The 13,454-nt window shown below is 43.9% G+C and overlaps 1 protein-coding gene across 2 annotated transcripts in view; it reads right to left on the reverse strand.

Annotated features, from left to right (window-relative positions):
* Positions 1-13,454, reverse strand: part of LOC132393827 (uncharacterized) — a 48,801-nt gene that overhangs the window by 11,979 nt on the left and 23,368 nt on the right. The window contains exons 5-7 of one of the 2 annotated variants that reach the window (XM_059969217.1): positions 7,416-7,490; positions 1,445-1,585; positions 686-763 (exon numbers count right to left, since the gene is read on the reverse strand). In XM_059969217.1, the coding sequence (XP_059825200.1) occupies positions 686-763; positions 1,445-1,585; positions 7,416-7,490 (294 nt within the window). The remainder of the gene's footprint in view (positions 1-685; positions 764-1,444; positions 1,586-7,415; positions 7,491-13,454) is intronic. The other variant, XM_059969218.1, reaches the window with a different exon arrangement.

Genomic DNA, 13,454 nt, shown 5'->3' on the forward strand with positions numbered 1-13,454 from the left:
ACGCCCCCATGCAACACCCAGAGAGTGGTGAACCTGTGGAATTCTCTGCCCTGGAAAGCAGTTGAGGCTTTTTCACTAAACATATTTAAGATACAGTTAGATAGATTTTTACATAGTAAGGGTATTAAGGGTTATGGAGAAAAGGCAGCTAGATCGAGTTGAGTTTACGGACAGATAAGACTGGATCTTATTGAATGGTGGGGCAAGTTTGATGGGCCGGATGGGTTACTCTTGCTCCTATTTTTTATGTTCTTATGGCCTGCAGACGTAGAGCTAACAAGCGTACCTTTCATTCCCGAAATCATCCTTGAAAACCTCGTCTGAACCCTTTCCAACGCCAGCACATCTTTCTTATACGAGGAGCCAAAATCTGTTCATGATACTGAAGGTGACGCCTCACCAGTGCCTTAAGCCTCAGCATTACATCATTGCTTATTTATTATAGATCTCTTGAAATGAATGCTAACATTGGATTTGCCTTTCTCATCACCAACATAACTTGCAAATTAACCTCAAGCCCATTTACATCTCAGATTTTTGGATTTTTACCCGTTTACAAAATAATCTGGACATTTATTTCTACAACCAAAGTGCATGACCATGCATTTTCCAAAATTGTACCGGTATTTCAGTTGCCTCTCTTTTGTTCATTCCCCTAATCTGTTGAAGTCCTTCTGCAGCTTACCTGCTTCCTCAAAACTATCTTCCGCTCCACTAACCTTCGTGTCCTTTGCAAACTTGGCAACAAAACCATCTATTCCACCTTCAAAATAATTGATATACAATTTTAAAAAGAAGCGGCCCCCATACCGACCTCTGCAGAATACCAGTAATTCACTGGCAGCCAACCAGAAAATTATGCTTTCATTCCCACTCGCTGCCTCCCAATCAGCCAATACTTCAACCCTGCTAGTAAATTACCCGTAATACTGTAGGCTCTTAACTTGGTAAGCAGCCCCATGTGTGGTACCTTGGCAAAGGCATTCTGAAAGTCCAAATATACAACATCCATTGAATCCTCTTTGTCTATCCTACGTGTAATCTCAAAAAATTCCAATAGGTTCATCAGATTTTCCCTTAAAGAAATATTGCTAACTCTGTAACTACCTTGTCTTGTGACACGAAGTATTCCATTACCTCATTCTTGACATCCATAGTATTATTCATTTGACGTTTGACTCCGGAATTCATTAGTCCAGGGAGTTCTGGAGCCTAACTGGCTGAAAGCATTTTGTCGTAATGGCAGTTAAAGTTTTGAAAGAGTTCTGAAATTTTTAAAAAAGAGGAAATGAGGATCTGACACCGAGTAGGAAAGTCGGCTTGATCATTCTGAATGGCAAAGGGTGGATCAGCCGTAATCATATCGAAGGATGGTGATTACCTGAGGGCCCAAGAGGTCAGCTTTTATTTTTGTTATGCAAACTAAGAGTTAATCTTTAATTACCTGTAGATCGGGCACAGCGTTTCCTATAAATGATGCTGATGAGCAGCGTCAGGGCGAGGAGCACAATAACCAGGAGTGGAGACACATACAAAACGATTTTCCTTTCGTTCGTAAATAATCCATTGTCATGACCCACCGCTGCTGATGAACAGAATTATATCGGTTAACTTCCCTTCTCGTTTACCGTACTTACATTGCTTGATAGGTTTGACCTGAGGTTTAGCTGAAACCCCAAAATTGGCAAACTAACTCTTCTGCGTTACTCCATCATGATGAATAGGTAGACTTGAGGTAACATTTGAGTATATCTATATTTTTCGGCCTGATAGCTTTAGTTATAATTTGGCTGGGTGTGAACCTCTTCCACACATCAAAATGTTGAACAGATAAAAACACAAGATAAAAACACTGTATTTGGCATTGATTTCTAAAAGCAAACACTGTGTCACCATATTCTACGCTGAGTTTCATTTTCTTGCAGGCATTTATGGTAGAATAAAGTCATACAATATAAGAAATGAATAGGTATAATATAATCTACCTTGAAGTTATATAATATAATATGTCATGGTCCGTGTAGGGACCAATGACGTGGATAGGAGGAAGGAGGAGGTCCTGCAAAGAAGAGTTTAGGGAGTTAGGTGCAAAGTTGAAGGACAGGACATCCAGGGTTGTTACCCGTGCCACCTGATAGTGAGGCTAGAAATAGGAAGATAATGCAGCTAAATACGTGTCTAAGGAGTTGTTGTAGGAAGGAGGCCTTCATGTTTCTGGACAATTGGGCCTTGCTCCAGGGAAGGTGGGACCTGTTCCGACGGGACGAGTTGCACCTAAACTGGTGGGGAATAATATCCTTGCTGGAAGGGTTTCTAGAGCTTCTCCGGGGGGGGGGGGGTGTTTAAACTAGATTTGCAGGGGGAGAGGAACCAGAGTGTTGGAACAGATAGTGAGGTGGAGGAGGATAAAGGTCACGCGAGAACTGCAAGTGTAGTGTATGGAGTAAAGTCAGATCTAACGTATAAAGAGGATTGAGGAAAGAGAAGCAGAATGAAGGGTGTAAAGGTAATAAGGCAGAAGGGCTAAAGTGCGTTTACTTCAATGCAAGAAGCATCATGAAGAAAGGTGATGAACTGAGAGCTTGGATACAAACATGGAATTATGATGTAGTTGCCACTGCAGAGACTTGACTGGGACCAGGGCAGGAATGGATTCTCAATATTCCTGGACTTCAGTGTTTAAAAAGGGATAGAGTGGGGGGGGGGGGAGGGAAGGAGGGTTGGCCTTACTGTTCAGGGATACTATTACAGCTACAGAAAGAGTGGATAACGTAGCAGGATCCTCTTTTGAGTCCATATGAGTGGACGTCAGGAACAGAAAGGGAACAGTTACCCTATTAGGCCCCCTGCTATCAGCAGAGATACCGAGGAGCAGATTGGCAGGCAAACTTTTGGAAAGGTGCAAAAATAACAGGGTTGTTATCACGGTTGACATTAACTTCCCTAATATTGATTGGCATCTGATTAGCTGCAGTGGTTTAGATGGGGCAGAGTTTGTCAAGTGTGTCCAGGACGGATTCCTGTCACAGAATGTTGACAGGCTGACTAGGGGGAATGCCACACTAGATCCAGTATTAGGTAACGAACTGGGCCAGGTCACAGAACTCTCAGTGGTTGAGCATCTGAGGGACAGTCACCACAGCTCCATGGCCTTTAGCATTATCATGGAGAAGGATAGAATGAGAAAGGACAGGAAAATTTTTAATTGAGGAAGGGCAAATTATGAGGCTATAAGGCTAGAATTTGGGGGTGTGAATTGGGATGATGTTTTTGTAGGGAAATTACTATGGACATGTGGTCGATGTTTAGGGATATCTTGTAGGATGTTAGGGATAAATTTGTCCCGGTGAGGAAGATGAAGAATGGTAGGGTGAAGGAAGCATGGTTGACAAGTGCGGTGGAAAATCTAGTCAGGTGGAAGAAGGCAGCATACATGAGGTTTAGGAAGCGAGGATCAGATGGGTCTATTGAGGAATATTGGATAGCAAGAAAGGAGCTTAAGAAGGGGCTGAGGAGAGCAAAAAGGGGCATGAGAAGGCCTTGGCGGGTAGGGTAAAGGAAAATTCCAAGGCATTCTTCAATTATGTGAAGGAGAAAAGGATGACAGGAGTGAAGATAGGAACGATTACAGATAAAGGTGGGAAGATGTGCCTGGAGGCTGTGAAAGCGAGTGAGGTTCATCAATACTTCTCTTCGGTATTCACCAATGAGAGGGAACTTGATGACGGTGAGGACAAAACGAGTGAGGTTGAAGTTCTGGAGCTTGTTGATATTAAGGGAGAGGAGGTGTTGGAGTTATGAAAATACATTAGGACCGATAAGTCCCGGAGCCTGACGGGCTATACCCCAGGCTGCTCCGCGAGAAGCGGGAAGAGATTGCTGAGCCTCTGGCTAGGATCTTTATGTCCTCGTTGTCCACGGGAATGGTACTGGAAGTTTGGAGGGAGGCGAATGTTGTCTCCTTGTTCAAAAAAGGTAGTAGGGATAGTCCGGGTAATTATAGACCAGTGAGCCTTACGTCTGTGGTGGGAAAGCTGTTGGAAAAGATTCTTAGAAATAGGATTTATGGGAATTTATAGAATCATGGTCTGATCAGGGACAGTCAGCATGGCTTTGTGAAGGGCAGATAATCTCTTACAAGCCTGTGAGAGTTCATTGAGGAGGTGGCCAGGCATATAGACAATAGACAATAGACAATAGGTGCAGAAGTAGACCATTCGGCCCTTCGAGCCTGCACCGCCATTTTGAGATCATGGCTGATCATCTACTATCAATATCCGGTTCCTGCCTTGTACACATATCCCTTGATTCCCCTATCCATAAGATACCTATCTAGCTCCTACTTGAAAGCATCCAGAGAATTGGCCTCCACTGCTTTCCGAGGCAGTACATTCCAGAACCCCACAACTCCCTGGGAGAAGAAGTTTTTCCTTAACTCTGTCCTAAATGACCTACCCCTTATTCTCAAACGATGCCCTCTGGTACGGGACTCTCCCAGCATCTGGAACATATTTCCTGCCTCTATCTTGTCCTTAATAATCTTATATGTTGCAATCAGATCCCCTCTCAATCTCCTTAATTCCAGCGAGTACAAGCCCAGTCTCTCTGATCTCTCTGCGTAAGACAGTCCTGACATCCCAGGAATTAACCTTGTGAATCTACGCTGCACTTCCTCTACAGCCAGGATGTCCTTCCTTAACCCTGGAGACCAAAACTGTACACAATACTCCAGGTGTGGTCTCACCAGGGCCCTGTACAAATGCAAGAGGATTTCCTTGCTGTTGTCCTCAATTCCCTTTGTAATAAAGTCGAACATTCCATTAGCCTTCTTCACTGCCTGCTGCACTTGCTCATTCACCTTCAATGACTGATGAACAACGACTCCTAGATCTCTTTGTATTTCTCCCTTACCTAACTTTACACCGTTCAGATAATAATCTGCCTTCCTGTTCTTACTCCCAAGGTGGATAACCTCACACTTGTTCACATTAAACGTCATCTGCCAAGTATCTGCCCACTCACCCAGCCTATCCAAGTCACCCTGAATTCTCCTAACATCCTCATCACATGTCACACTGCCACCCAGCTTAATATCATCAGCAAATATACTGATGTTATTCTCAATGCCTTCATCTAAGTCGTTGACGTAAATCATAAACAGCTGTGGTCCCAATACCGAGCTCTGTGGTACCCCACTAGTCAGCACCTGCCATTCTGAGAAACACCCATTCACCGCTAAACTTTGCTTTCTATCTGCCAACCAGTTTTCTATCCACGTCAATGTCTTCCCTCCAATGCCATGAGCTTTGATTTTACCCACCAATCTCCTATGTGGGACCTTATCAAATGCCTTCTGAAAATCGAGGTACACTACAACCACTGGATCTCCCTTGTCTAACTTCCTGGTTACATCCTCGAAAAACTCCAATTGATTAATCAAGCATGATTTACCCTTGGTAAGTCCATGCTGGCTCGGACCAATCCTATCACTGCTATCTAGATATGCCACTATTTCATCTTTAATGGACTCTAGCATCTTCCCCACTACTGATGTTAGGCTGACAGGTCGATAGTTCTCTGTTTTCTACCTCCCTCCTTTCTTAAAAAGTGGGATAACATTAGCCATTCTCCAATCCTCAGGATCTGATCCTGAATCTAAGGAACATTGGAAAATGATTACCAATACATCCGCAATTCCCAGGGCCACGTCCTTTAGTACTCTGGGATGCAGACCATCTGGACCTGGGGATTTGTCAGCCTTCAGTCCCATCAGCCTACTCATCACCGTTTCCTTCCTAATGTCAATCTGTTTAATTTCCTCTGTTACCCTATGTCCTTGGCCCATCCATACATCTGGGAGATTGCTTGTGTCTTCCTTAGTGAAGACAGATCTAAAGTACTTATTAAGTTCTTCTGCCATTTCTCTGTTTCCCATAACAATTTAACCCAATTCATTCTTCAAGGGCCCAACATTATTCTAAACTATCTTCTTTCTCTTCACATACCTTCACATATAGATGGGGTAGTGCAGTGAATGTGATCTACATGGATTTTAGTAAAGGTTGGTGGTGTTGTAGATAGTGTAGAGGATTGACGAAGATTGCAGAGAGACATTGATATGATGCAGGAGTGGGCTGAGAAGTGGCAGATGGAGTTCAACCTGGAGAAGTGTGATGTGGTATGCTTTGGAAGGACAAACTCCAAGGCAGAGTACAAAGTAAATGGCAGGATACTTGGTAGTGTGGAGGAGCAGAGGGATCTGGGGGTACATGACCACAGATCCCTGAAAGTTGCCTCAGAAGTAGATAGGGTAGTTAAGAAAGCTTATGGAGTGTTAACTTTCCTAAGTCGAGGGCTACAGTTTACGAGTCGCGAGGTAATGATGGAGCTCTGTAAAACTCTGGTTAGGCCACACTTGGAGTATTGTGTCCAATTCAGGTCGCCTCACTATAGGAAGGATGTGGAAACATTGGAAAGGGTATAGAGGAGATTTACCAGGATGCTTCCTGGTATGCATTATGATCAGAGATTAAGGGTGCTTGGGCTTTACTCTTTGGAGGGAAGGAGGATGAGAGGAAACATGATAGAGATATACAAGATATTAAGAGAAATAAATAGAGTGGACAGCCAACGCCTCTTCCCCAGGGCACCACTGCTCAATACAAGAGGACATGGCTTTAAGGTAAGGGGTGGGAAGTTCAAGGGGGATGTTAGAGGAAGATTTTGTACTCAGAGGGTAGTTGGTGCGTGGAATGCACTGCCTGAGTCAGTGTGGAAGCAGACAGACTAATGATATTTAAGAGACTCCTAGACAGATATATGGAGGAATTTAAGGTGGGGGATATAGGTGTGGGAGGGTTTAAGGGTCAGCGTAACATTGTGGGCCGAAGGGCCTGTACTGTGCTGTATTATTCTATGTTCTATGTTCTAATAGCCACGCACAAAGACTGTCAAGCAATGAAAGTGCAACAGAAGACAAACTGTGCAAATACAAAAAAAACTAATTAATAATAAGTAAGTAAATCAATAATATGGAGAACGTGTGATTGAAAGTGTAGCCATATATAACCATGAGATTAATTTTCTGGTGTGTATACTTAATAAATAACATGATGAATAATAATTGTAATAGAATTAGCGAAAGGCCCCAAAAAATTGGGCTTTCAACCAGTGTGAAAAAGACAACAAATGGTGCAAATGCAAAATAAAAGAAAGAAATAATAATAATAATAATAACAATTAAAATAATCATAAATAAGCAATAAATATCGAGACCCTTGAAGTGAGTAGATAGGTTGTGAGAAGTTTTCAATGATGGGGCAAGTAAAGTTGAGTGAAGCTATCCACTTTGGTTCAAGAGCCAGAAGGATAACTGGTTGCAGAGCATAGTGTAGTGAGTCCTGAGGCTCACGTACCTCCTTCCTGATGGCAGCAGGGAGAAGAAACCATAACCTGGACAGCTTGGGTCCTTGATGGTGGATGCTGCTTTCCTGCGACAAAGCACAAATTATTCTAGGATTTTTAAGGGCGTTGAAGGGCATTGGTGTTTCCATATCAGACAGTGATACAGCCAGTCAATATACTCTCCACTACACACCTATAGAACTTTTTCAAATGATTAAATGTTATGAATGTAAGAATGTAAAAAAAAGTTTGAAATCTTCAGTATTGAGAGTAATATTGATAATTATCAAGGGAGTACATAGTTCAGATAGAACGTACCTTTAATATGTCAGATTATTATCTGAATGGTGAACGATTAGGAAAAGGGGAGGTGCAACGAGATCTGAGTGTCATTGTACAACAGTCATTGAAGGTGGGCATGCAGGTACAGCAGGCGGTGAAAAAGGCAAATGGTATGTTGGCATTCATAGCAAGAGGATTCGCGAACTGGAGCAGGGAGGTTCTACTGCAGTTGTACAAGGCCTTGGTGAGATCACACCTGAAATATTGTGTACAGTTTTGGTCCCCTAATCCGTGGAAAGACATTCTTGCCACAGAGGGAGTACAACGAAGATTCGCCAGATTGATTCCTGGGATGGCAGGACTTTCATATGAAGAAAGACTGGATAGACTAGGCTTATCAAAACACAAAAATACATCTGCAGATGCTGTGAATCAAAGAATACGTACACAACGCTGGAAGAACTCAGCAGGCCAGGCAGCATCCTTGAGAAAAGAGTAGCCAACGTTTTGGGCCGAGACCCTTCATCAGGAATGGGGGGGGGGAAGAGAGGGCCGAAACCCAGTAATAGAGATAGGGGAGGGGATAGGGCCTAGAGTTGCCAGGTGGAAAACCAATCAGAGGAAATATAAAGGGGGAGGCGGAGGGGATAAGCATGAAAGAACTGTAGAGATAAAGAAGCAGAAAGTTGATAGGGGAGAGAGGCAGAGAGGGACCTAGGATAGAGGAAGGTGGGGGGGGGGGTGATGGAATTACCGGAAATTGGAGAAATCAATGTTCATCTCACCAGACTGGAGGCTACCTAGACGGTAGATGAGGTGTTGCTCCTCCAACCTGAGTTTGGCCTCATTCATGAAGGCCATGAATGGACATATCTAGATGGGAATGAGAGGCAGAATTGAAGTGGGTGGCAACCGGGAGGTCCTGTCTATTGTGACGGACGGAGCGTAGGTGCTTGACGAAGCGGTCCCTCAATCTGTGTCGGGTCTCGCCAATGTAGAGGCGGCCGCACCGGGAGCACCGGATGCAATAGACAACTCCAGCAGACTCACAGTGAAGTGTTGTCTCACCTGGAAGGACTGTCTGGGGCCCGGAATGGTGGTAAGGAGAGAGGTGTGGGGACAGGTGTAGCATTTGCGCTTGCAGGGATAAGTGCCAGGTGGGAGTTCCGTGGGGAGGGACGTGTGGACCAGGTAGTCGCGGAGGGAACGATCCCTGCGAAAAGCTGAGAGGGGTAGGGAGGGAAAGATGTGCTTGGTGGTGGGGTCCTGTTGAAGGTGGCGGAGGTTGTGGAGGATAATATGCTGGATCCGGAGGCTGGCGGGGTGGTTGGTGAGGACAAGGGGAACCCTGTCCATGTTGTGGTGACGGGAGGATGGATTAAGGGCTGAAGTGCGGGAAGTGGAGGAGATGCGGGTGAGGGCATCTTTCATGACGCCACAAGGGAAACCACGATCCTGAAAGAAAGAGTACATTTGGGAAGTCCTGGAACTGAAAGCCTCATCTTGCAAGCAGATGCGGCGGAGACGGAGGAACTGGGAATAGTAAATTGCATTATTGTATTGGGCCGGGTGGGAAGAGGTATAGTCAAGATAGTTATGGGAGTCAGTGGGTTTATAGAAGATGTCAGTGGATAGTCTGTCTCCAGAGATGGAGACCGAGAGATCAAGAAAGGGGAGAGAAGTGTCCGAGATGAACCAAGTGAATTTAAGGGCTGGGTGAAAGTTAGAGGCAAAGTTGATGAGATTGACGAGCTCAGCATGGGTGCAGGAAGCAGCACCAATGTAGTCGTCAATGTAGCGGAGGAAAAGTTGGGGAGTGGTGCCAGTATAGATTTGGAGCATATAACTGTTCCACATAACCCACAAAGAGGCAGACATAGCTGGGGCCCATGCGAGTGCCCATGGCTACGGCCTTGATCTGGAGAAAGTGGGAAGAACCAAAGGAGAAGTTATTGAGAGTTAGAACCAGCTCCGCCAACCGGAGGAGTGTGGTGGTGCTGGGGAACTGGTGGGGTCTGTTATCCAAAAAGTAGCAGAGGGCTTTCAGGCCCTCTTGATAGGGATGGAGGTGTATAAGGAGTGAACATCCATGGTAAAAATGAAGCTGTCGGGGCCGGGGAATTGGAAGTTATTGAAGGGGTGAAGAGCATGAGATGCATTCTGGATGTAGGTGGGGAGAGACTGAACTATGGAGGATAAAATGGAGTCCAGGTAGGCAGACACAAGACTAGGCTTATACTAGCTGGAATTTAGAAGATTGAGGGGGGATCTTATTGAAACGTATAAAGTTCTAAAGGGATTGGATAGGCTAGATGCAGGAGGATTGTTTCCGATGTTGGAGGAGTTGTCACCCCTCCAGAACGAGGGATCACAGTTTAAGGATAAAGGGGAAGCCTTTTAGGACCGAAATGAGGAAAAACTTCTTCACACAGATAGTGGTGAATCTATGGAATTCTCTGCCACAGGAAACAGTTGAGTCCATTTCATTGGCTATATTTAAGAGCGAGTTAGATATGGCCCTTGTGGCTAAAGGGATCAGGGGGTATGGAGAGAAAGCAGGTACAGGGATCTGAGTTGGATGATCAGCCATGATCAAACTGAATGGCGGTGCAGGCTCGAAGGGCCGAATAGGTTACTCCTGCACCTATTTCCAATGTTTCTATGTATTTCACATATGACGTAGTAGGGACCCGGACCTCATTAGCTGAGTAAATACTGGAGGTAGCATTCCTTGCGAAATTTAAAACTCGTCGAGGTGTGCATGTTAACCTCTGTGAACTAAGAGTTTGCCGATCTGCTACCGATTGGGGATTGGGTTGTACAGATTTATTTTACCCATCGTCTAGGATGCCTTTTTTTGTGCCATAGTTGTCCTAATGCTGTTTCAACACTTTGTCTGCTTGTTGTCTGAGTAATTCCAGCATTTTCAACCATCTTATTCTTTAATTTGCTTCTGGTTGTATGTGTCTGGTTCCGCCAGTTTCCTGGGGACAGATTGTTTAAAAACAAGACCTTCTCGGGCATTCGGGCATAGCATTAAATCAGTCAAAAGATGTGACAGGGGATTGGAAGATATTAAATCCCTCTGGGTTGTGGAAAGAAACTTCAAGGGTACAAGGACCTAATGACAGTTATATACAGGATTCCTTAATATAGTTGGGAAGTGGACCACAGATTACAACGGGAAATAGAAAAGGCGTGTCAAAAGTGCAATGCTATGATGTCATGGGAAAATGTCATCAGGCAGGTCGATTGGGAAAATCAAGCTGGTAATGGATCTCAAGTGCATGAGTTTTTTGAATGTCCCTACACCTACTCTGCTTCACCATTTCCTATCTCTTTTCCTTCTCCCTCCTTATCTGCTTATCTGCCCATCGACTCCCTCTGGTGCTCCTCCTCCTCCTTTTTCTTTCTTCCATGGACTTCTGTCTCTTTCACTAATTTGCTTCCCAGCTTCATCCTTCCTCCTTTAGATTTCACCTATCACCTTGTGTTTCACTCTCCTCTGCCCAACTTTTAAATCTACTCCTCGCCCGAAAGGTCGACTGTACTCTTTTCCTAGATACTGCCTGGCCTGCTGAGTTCTCCAGCATTTTGTTTTTTTGCTAGGAATTCCAGCATCTGCAGATTTTCTCTTATTTTGAAAGCTCCTACGATATGGCTTTTTACTGCAGTTTGTTGTTGAGGCGATTAGGGGAATCAGCTATATTGGATTGGCATTATGTAATGAACCAGATGTGATTATGGAGGTTAAGGTAAAAGAATCCTTAGGAGATAGCGATGAAAATATGATTGGGTTCTATTTGAAATTTGATCGGGAGAACGATGTATGCCCTTGACAAATACTGAAGTGGCAGTATTTCAGTGGAGTAAAGGATATTACACTGGTATGAGAAAGGAGTTGACCATAATAAATTGTAAGGAGATGCTTGCAGGGATGACAGTGGAGCAGCAATCGTTTCAGTTCCTGGGGAAAAAAGGAAAGTGCAGGATAAATATATTCCCAAAGACATACACAAATAGCTGAATAGTAGAAACGTGGCTGACAAAGGTAATGTAAAAGCAAAAGAGAGGGCATAGAACAAAACAAGAATTAGTGGCAAGATAGAGGATTAGGAAGGTTTTAAAAACCTACTGAGAACAACTAAAAGAATCATTAGGAGGGTAAAGATGAAATATGAAACGAAGCTTAAAACAATATCAAAGTGGATGGTAAAAGCTCTTTCAAGAATGTAAAAAGCAAAAGAGAGTTGAGAGTGGATTGTAGTGCTAGAAAATGAGAAATAATAACGGGGGACTTGGAGATAGCAGATGAACTAAATAAGTATCTTGCTCTGGTCCTCACTTTGGAAGACACTAGCAGCGTGTCAGATGTTGAAGAGGGTGAGGGAAGAGAAGTGAGTCCAGTTACTATTACAAGGGCGAATGTGCTCAAAATTCGTAAAGAACTAGAGGTAGTAATATCTGGATTGTTGCCTGTACCATGCGGATAAAAACAGGACGGTTTGGCAGATTAATGTGTGACTAAGAAGCTGGCGCAAGGGACAGGGCATTGGGATCTGTTTTGGGGGAGGTATGGCCTGTTAAAAAGAGACGGGTTCCACCGGAACCAGAAAGGATCCAAAATTATCGCGGGCAGGTTTGTTAGAGCTGTTGGGGAATGTATGTACTAATTTGGCAGGGGTGGGAAACGGAGTTAAGGGACTCTGTGTAGAACTGATGGTAAAAAAAATGCAAAAATAGTGTACAGTCAGACTGGCAGGAAGTCAGAAAATGATAGAACAAAATTGTAGACAGCAGGGTGATTATCATTGCTTTAGGGATGCAGAGTTTAAAAGGGTAGCAACTTCTGTACTCAAGGTATTATATCTCAATGCACGGAGTATGGGAAATAAGAGGATGATCTTGTTGCAATATTACAGATTGGAAGGTACGATGTTGTGGCCATCATTGAATTGTGGCTGAAGGATGGTTGTATTTGGGAGCTGAATGCCTAAGGTTAGGCGCCTTATTGGAGGAATAGGAAGGTAGGCAGAAGGGGTGGCGTGGCTCTGCTGGTAAAGAAATAGGAATAAGTGACATAAGATCGAAGATGTTGAATTCTCTTGGGTTGAAGACACCCAGAGTAAAAGGTCTTTGATAGTGCATGCGTATATATATATATACCAGCCTCCCAACTGTAGCCAGGATGTGGACCATAGATTTCAACGGGCAGTAGAAAAGGCGTATCAGAAAGGAAATATTATGATAGTTATGGGAGATTTCAACAAGCAGCTCAATTGGGAAAATCAGGTTGTTAATGGACTTCAAGAGAGTGAATTTGTTGAAAGCCTACGAGCTGGCTTTTGAGAGCAGTTTCTCACTGAGCCTGCCAGCGGATAAGATATATTGGATTGGGCAGTATGCAATGAAGCGGAAGTGACTAGGGAGCTGAAGGTAAAATAACCCTTTGGAGGTCATGATCACAGAATGATTGAGTTCATCTTGAACTTTGATAAGGAGAAAGTTTGAGGTCGCAGTATTTCAGTGGAGTAAAGGAATTTACAGTCGTATGAGAGAGGAGCTGGGCAAAGTAACTTGTAAGGAGCTGCTGATAAGGTACACAGCAGAACAGCAATTAAGTGAGCTTCTGGGAAAAATGAAGAAGTTATGGGATGGATGTATTCCGAAAACAAAGAAATACTCAAAAGACAAAATCATGCAACCATGGCTGAAAAGCGAAGTCAAAGCTAATGTAAAAAGAAACAACAGGGCATACAACGACGCAA

The sequence above is a fragment of the Hypanus sabinus genome, chromosome 5 (assembly GCF_030144855.1).
Source record: "Hypanus sabinus isolate sHypSab1 chromosome 5, sHypSab1.hap1, whole genome shotgun sequence".
Lineage (NCBI taxonomy): Eukaryota > Metazoa > Chordata > Chondrichthyes > Myliobatiformes > Dasyatidae > Hypanus > Hypanus sabinus.